We start from the raw sequence: 7,199 nt of genomic DNA, 5'->3' as shown, positions 1-7,199 counted from the left end.
CCGTGGGTGCCTTCGCGCATCCAGCGCCGGAGCGTGGGGACCCGGGGCGCTTCTGACCCCCCGGAACGTCTTTTTGAAACTCGGCGGGGAGAGGAGAAACCCCACCTGCCCTTCGGGGAGCTCTGCCGGCGGAGGAAGGCACCGTCCCGGCTCCGCGGGGCTGTCAGGGGGCGCAGGGCTGGGCGCGGAATTTTTGTACTGTTTTTGGTTTTTAGGAATTTTTGTACTGGTTTTGGTTTTTACAGTTCCAGTCTTGTGACTTATTGAACACTTTCTTCAAGTGTTTTCTCTGGAAACTTGTCTCAAATGAGGGCTGTGAGCCCTAACAAAGAGGGGTGTTGTTCGAGAGCCAACAGGTGACAGGGTGAAACCTGAGTCTCTGTGTACATTGGAGTAAAGTCTGGCTGCTGTTTAAAATAGAATTTACAAAATCAATGGGAGACTGTAAAAGACAAGATTTCTTTCTTTCTAATTCTGTACACCCTCTTAAGGAGAGAGGGGGAAGCATCCGTGAGAATACCGCTGTCTCGGCTGGAGGTTTGGGTGTTGCCTCACTGCAGCATGTGCTCGAGTTTCCATCAGCACTGTACAGCGCCAAGGATAACACGGCCAAATCAGATGTGTTAGCGTGGGACACTGCTTTGTCACGGGGCTTCCTCCTTTTGTTAATGCAGGTAGCCTGTCTGTGCGGTGTGGCTCGTCAAAAGAAAACACTCTGAGAAGGATCGTCTGACTTTACAGTTGGAAAAGTGATCTTTGCGCTAGGATGCTAGAAGAGGAAAGTAGTTAACTCTTCTGTCAGCCCTTGTATGCTGGCTAATGAAAGGGAAAAAAGTTCTTACTTCTAGGTTCCATCTAAAGGTCTGTTGAATGAACAAGTAGGCTGGATTTATTCCTTCCCCCACTGGTCTGAGTAGTTCATTTCTCAAAGGACCCAGCAGCTGAAGACGCTGCTGTGTGCTGGTGCTAATACACATCCCGCTCATCAACTCTGGATCCAGATTTCCCAAACATAGAGTTAGAGAGCTCTCTGTAAATGTTACTTGTACTGTAGCTAGGGAATGGGACTTCCTGATCATGTGTGTAGTACATACTGGAAATAGTCTTTGAATTATTAAGTTACTTTGTGGTGGTTTATTGCTGCTGTATTAGGCCCTTCCTTTTCTAATGTAGTTATCTTGCACCAGGGATTAAATAAGCTGATGAATGGGCTGGCCATGCTAATCTTAACTTGTTGAGCCTTCAATGTGAATGGATGTGTGTGATATGCATCTTGTATCCCCTATAGCCTTGTTAACAAGCCTTCCAACAAAAAAGTTGTTAAAACAATTTGCCCTGCAGGACAGAGTAAAACAGCAGGGGATGGGCAAGGAGATGTTTGTCTAACTGTGCTCACAAATCATGACCTCTTCTATCTGGTCAGGGGGGAACATAATCAGTGAGCTGGAAATCCTAGCATGGGGATAACCTTCAAATAGGCTTCAGCAACAGCTTTGCTCTAAGTTAGATATCCCAATATCCCGTGTACCCATAGGTTTGTAATTAGGAGTGTAGTTTGGCTTTGCCTCTAAGGAATTTGTCATAATTTGCTGTTTTAATTCATCATTGGAAAAAAACCACATTAATTGCTTTTCTTTTTAAATCAAATTTAGCTGTGTGATTCAATTATGTTATTCATAGTTGTCAAGCTGCCAGTGAAATACCTCTTGTAGGCTATGGAGCCTTTTTTGAGAGGTAGTATTTGAACTGAGCTGAAACCTCAAAATGTTCTGCAGACTTTTAAGAAAGCAAAGCAAGAAAACATCCTTGCTGTGTTCTGTAGGTGTCACGGCAGGAGTAGAAAGACCACCTTTCCACTCATCCCTCGGAAAGCACTTATTTTTTCAGCTGTTGTTTATATTCATTTGAATCCTCCTTAGGATGTAATCATTTTAAACAGATCACTTTGAAGGATGAGTGCAGCTGGGGGGTGGGGAGGAAGAACCCTGTAGTTTTAAAATGCAAACCAAATTACACTTGAGCAGGAGAGGAAGGAGAACTCCTAAACAAGCAATTGCTAAAATAGTTCTGCAGATAGCCTGCTGTTAAGCAGGGCTGGTTTAGAAACCTCTCTCTCAGCAACACCACAGTATTTGCACCGTGGCTGTACTGATACGTGGTGTACTGTCAGTCATTTTATAGCTGGCTTCATGTTCGCTCTGTGGGAGTGGTTTTCTTCTAAAGTGAATGCTGTCCTTTGAGCAATCTCAGTTCATTGAGATTCATGGACCTTGCTTTGAGCATTTCCAATTGCCTTATCTGGGAAGGAACACCCTGACTGTAAAGCTGCATTTTGCAGTTGGAGGTAAGGTGTATTTTTCCTTGATTCTCTACCAGCCAAACTTTCAACCTGCCCTGTATGACTGGAAACTGGACCTGTGGGTCTGTGGTCTTCTCTTGTTGGAGCTGGTTGAAATGGATGGATCAGAGGAGGCCCAGGCAGGACCAGTCTCTGCAGAAAAGCAGCCTGGTCTCTCTCTTGTCAATACCTTGTCTTCTTTTGGAATTGGACAACACTCCTACAAGTACATAGCTTTGCTGTACTTGAAATCCTGACGTTGCCCAGTGCTGCTTTTTGCAATGTGGAAGGAGGATGTAGCCTTAATACTCAGAATCCTCAGATAAGTTTACAAGTCAACATGCATTCAGATTTTGGGTTGTTTCCTTGCCCTTCAAGAGAAAAAAGTAAGTCAAGAGAAGTTAATTTTGGTCTTGTGGGGAGAGGGTTTTGAGCAATCAATATGAAGCACTTACTCAGTTACTGGTGGGATTGTGAGTATTGGGTGTTGTGTGCCCGAGGTAGGGCTACACTCTGCTCAAGTGCCCAGGCACTGCCAGAGCTGAACCTGTCTCTGCCTAAATTATGCTTTAAATCTGCTTCGTGTGGTTAAGGTTGGGCTGCCTAGTGAAATACTGGCAAAGTTGTTTCACATACTGACTCCTTTTATTCCTGGGCTATTGGGCAGAAGTCACTTCTTGAAAACTGACCCTTTGACCAACACAATTAATTATTGTAAACCAAATAATCTGCCTCTTTCTGAAGGGAAATGGTAAAACAGTTGATCTACTGCTAAGGTCATCTTGGAAGAAATTTGGCTTCTCAATGATACTCATAGTTACTTTATACTTAAGAATTATTTGCCTATAGATGATGTGGGGCACAAGCTGCTAACCTGAGCATCCCCATCCGTCAGCAACAGTGGACACTGTTGCCTTTTTTTGCTAGAGTGATTTCCTAACTGCATCACAGTATTCCTCTATCCCTTCTTCCTTGCACCCGTTTTATGCAAGCAGTAACAAAAACATACCTGATGCTTGACTTCCACCAGTATGTGGAGAGGGGTAAAAGTTTTGCATCCTTTGTCTTATTATTTGTTTCTGAAGGCAATTAATTCAAGGGATATAGTGTGTACCAGGAAATCTGTCTTTCTGTTTGAAATACATAGGCTTGAACTTCTAGGAATGGGTTTGGTTATACTCACCTTCCTTGACAAAAATTGTAATATGGTGATGTTCAGCTCAGAAGCTGTTGTGCTAACCCTCAGTTGTTCAGCTTGAGTAGGATTTCAGACATGTGCCTGACAGCTCACTAGCTTTCCAGAAATAGCCTCTTCTCAGAGGGGAAGTCGGCAGGGTTGCTTGCCCCATCAAATATTAAATTAATCTTTTATTACATTGCAGCTATGAAGTGTGTTGGCATCTTAGCAGTGCACCAAAAATAATGTGTATGTTTTTGAACCAGAAGTTTTTGGAGTAAAGTTAAACAAGCTAATTTTTTTGAGCAATGGAAGAGTTGAGTAATCCCATCTCTTTTTATTGGGTGTGGGAATGTATAGACACATTGAAGATGGGGTAGATAAGACTGTAATACTGGATATTGTCATTTCTCTGAGTTTGTAGGTTTGGATGCGTGTGGCCACTTTTTATGGAGCAGGTTTGGGTTTATGTGCTGAATCATCAGAGCCTGGCACTAACCAGTGTCTCACGCTTGAAAGAGAAAATCCTGTTGGGTAACCAGCAGAGTACTTGGAATTATAGAATCCAAGGTTGGAGGAGACCTCTAAGATCATCAAGTCCAACCATTAACCTGCCACTCTGCCTAAACCATGAAGGGGCCTACAAAGGAGCCAGAGAGGGACTGTTTATTAGGAACTACAGTGAAAGGACAAGGGGTAATGGGTTCAAATTGAAGGAGGGGAAGTATAGGTTAGGTATTAGAAAAATGTTTTTTACTGTAAGGGTGGTGAGACACTGGCACAGGTTGTCCAGGGATGTGGTGATGCCCTAACCCTGGCAGTGTGCAAGGCCAGGCTGGATGAGGCCCTGAGCAACTGATCTAGTGAGGAGGTGTCCCTGCCCATGGCAGGGGGCACTGGGACTAGATGATCTGTAAAGTCTATTCCAACCCTTAAATTCTATGATTCTGTATCCACCAGATCCAGATGCCTCTTAAACACTTCCAGGGATAGTGACTCCACCGCCTCCCTGGGCAATCTATTCCAGTGCCTGAGCACCCTAACAGTGAAAAAATGTTCTCTAGCATCTAATCTGAATCTCCCCTGTCTCAGTTTATGACTGGTCCATCTAGTCCTCTCACTGCAGGCATGACAGAAGAGATCAACCCCCACCTCTCTACAACCATGAGGTCACCCCTGAGCTGCCTCTTCTCAAGGCTAAACAAACCCAACTCCCTCAGCCGTTCCTCATACAATGTGTGTTTAGGATTGGGTACACGGTCTTAAATCTTTCTTCCGCCTGTGATCTACCAGCAATTTATTTTCTCTAGTAAAGTGGTGATGAGACTGGAAATGTAATGTGACACCCACCGGAAGTTTTTAGATTGCTCTCCCCAGTAGACTCACCAGCAAGGTTATATGTCAAGGAGATTAAAATTTTCTACATCTCAGATGTAGCACTGACAAAATTGGATTTGTGTTTAGATGGATAGGGGAAATAGTGTGCTAAAACGGGAAGGCACAGCTCATGTGTAATGTACTGTAAGAGCAAGCTTGTTTCTACCCACAGTGCTCAGGATGTCTGTCATGTTAGGCAATATTCTCTGTGGTTTTGGTTATCTGTATTCCATTGAAATTCCTCGTCTGAATTTCCTAAGAACTTCTGCTGGAATTAATGTAAGATATTTATCTTAATAAGCTTTTTACTGCAGACTGCTACGGTTTTTGGTGAGCGCCTTCTTTGCTAGTTGTGACTCAAAATGATCCCACTGATACACTAAGCTTTGTAGGCTTCATGAATCTACAGAAGCATCTCCCTGTAGGGTTTTAAATCGACAGAACAATCATGATGTATTTTACAGAGACTAATCTGGCATAATTGGATTTCAGATATTTAACAGGACCAACGCCCTTCCGCTGCGATACAGCTAAACCAGAGTTCTCAGAGGAATCCAGCAGCCACTTGCTGCTCTGTGCCTACCTTGTGAACAGGATGCTACTTGTACAACTGTCTTCCCCCAACAGTTTCTTTAGTCTGTGACAAGTGGTTGTCATGTCTTGTTTTACTAGATTGGTGGTAGTAATGACTTCAGGAGGAGCTTGAGTCATTCCTGTTGTTAGTATCTGCTCAATGAGTCTTTCTTAGATATACCTACATGTAACCTGTGATGTGAAACAAGCGGAACTGCAAAAGATGACAAGTGTTAATATTGAAATACATTGTGGTTGACAAATGTGGTAGTGTGTGTCTAGGTTTGTCTTCTCCTTGAGTAGTTTTATTCTTATAACTTTTATGCACTTTTAAATTGGTTGCAGCTAGTTGTAATGAACCTTCAATAATTTATTGTTGTGAGCAACACAAGAAACTGCAAGATCATTTACACTGATGATTAGTTGTTGCATGTTCAGATTTATTAAAGCTCTATTAATCTGTTTCTCCAGATCAATTACTTGATGAACTGCAGCTGAAATATTGAATGCTCTACACTCATGCCATTGGAGATGGAGCCCAAAGCCAATAACCTCGTTTTTGGGTGTCAGCGAAGCTCAACCTCTGACGATGACTCTGGCTGTGCCTTGGAGGAATATGCCTGGGTCCCCCCAGGCCTCAGACCAGAGCAGGTACCAACTATGCTTCTGCATTTTAAAAATAAACCTCGTAAGGACTGTCTAAGGGAGCGATATGCTGCCTTTACAAGTCAAATTACATTCTTATCATGTATAAACCTTTAATTCATATAGAACTTTTCACCTCTTTTTTTCTTTTTTTTTTTTTTTTTTTTCCTGTTCCAATGAGGCTGTGTGTAGGGAGCTTAAAATCCTCAACACTGAGGTGTTGAGTGTTCCAAAAACACTTCCCAGTCAAGGTTTTTCAGTAATTATGGGCTGCAGAGATGTGCATTCTCAAGCCTAAAAGCAGCACAGAGATTTGCTTTCTCTTTGAAAGAAGTTACAGGTTAAATTAAAGCTCATGGCATACCTCATGGCATTGTGCTCCTTGGCCAAGTACTCCACTGCACTTGTATGACTCTTTAAATAATTAGGCATTTGAGATCTAGAGCACACATGAATGAAAGTGTTCTGTCTCTGTGACAAGTAATAATGTATTTTAAACTTGTTTAAATAGTTGTTTGGCTGCGATTTGTTGATGCCAGGATTTCTCTTGCATGGTGTTTGGAGCTCACACTCATGGGTTGGTTAGGCTGTTCTTTCCCCTCTCCCCATTCTCCTTTTTCTTGTATAACATCACAGTGATGGAGATAAAAGAGAAATTATTGATAAGCAAGTTGCTATGGGAGATCAAAATGAACCTCTCGTGGTAGTTATTTGCTTAATGATGGTGCAACTGTGCTGAAGCTCTGCACTTGGTAATATCCACAACTCAGATGTCAGTGATAAATGGACAGGGTGGCTTTGCAACATCTGCTGAAGGAGCCAGAGCAGTCCTGGCAAGCTTAGACAGTCCATAGGTAAAAAGGTGCAGAAGATGTCTTGGGAGATCAAAATGAACCTCTCGTGGTAGTTATTTGCTTAATGATGGTGCAACTGTGCTGAAGCTCTGCACTTGGTAATATCCACAACTCAGATGTCAGTGATAAATGGACAGGGTGGCTTTGCAACATCTGCTGAAGGAGCCAGAGCAGTCCTGGCAAGCTTAGACAGTCCATAGGTAAAAAGGTGCAGAAGATGTCTTCGCAATGCAGA

The 7,199-nt window shown here is 42.9% G+C and overlaps 1 protein-coding gene across 1 annotated transcript in view; it reads left to right on the top strand.

The window, feature by feature from the left end:
- Window positions 1–5,984: 5,984 nt before the first annotated feature.
- Window positions 5,985–7,199, top strand: part of PRICKLE1 (prickle homolog 1 (Drosophila)) — an 8,255-nt gene continuing 7,040 nt past the window's right edge. Inside the window, exon 1 of the mRNA XM_009078719.1 lies at window positions 5,985–6,116. Within this exon, the coding sequence (XP_009076967.1) occupies window positions 5,985–6,116 (132 nt within the window). The remainder of the gene's footprint in view (window positions 6,117–7,199) is intronic.

This window comes from Acanthisitta chloris, unplaced genomic scaffold (genome assembly GCF_000695815.1).
Source record: "Acanthisitta chloris isolate BGI_N310 unplaced genomic scaffold, ASM69581v1 scaffold257, whole genome shotgun sequence".
Lineage (NCBI taxonomy): Eukaryota > Metazoa > Chordata > Aves > Passeriformes > Acanthisittidae > Acanthisitta > Acanthisitta chloris.
Note: the sequence above shows the minus strand (reverse complement) of the source record. Positions and strands in the feature narration are given on the sequence as shown.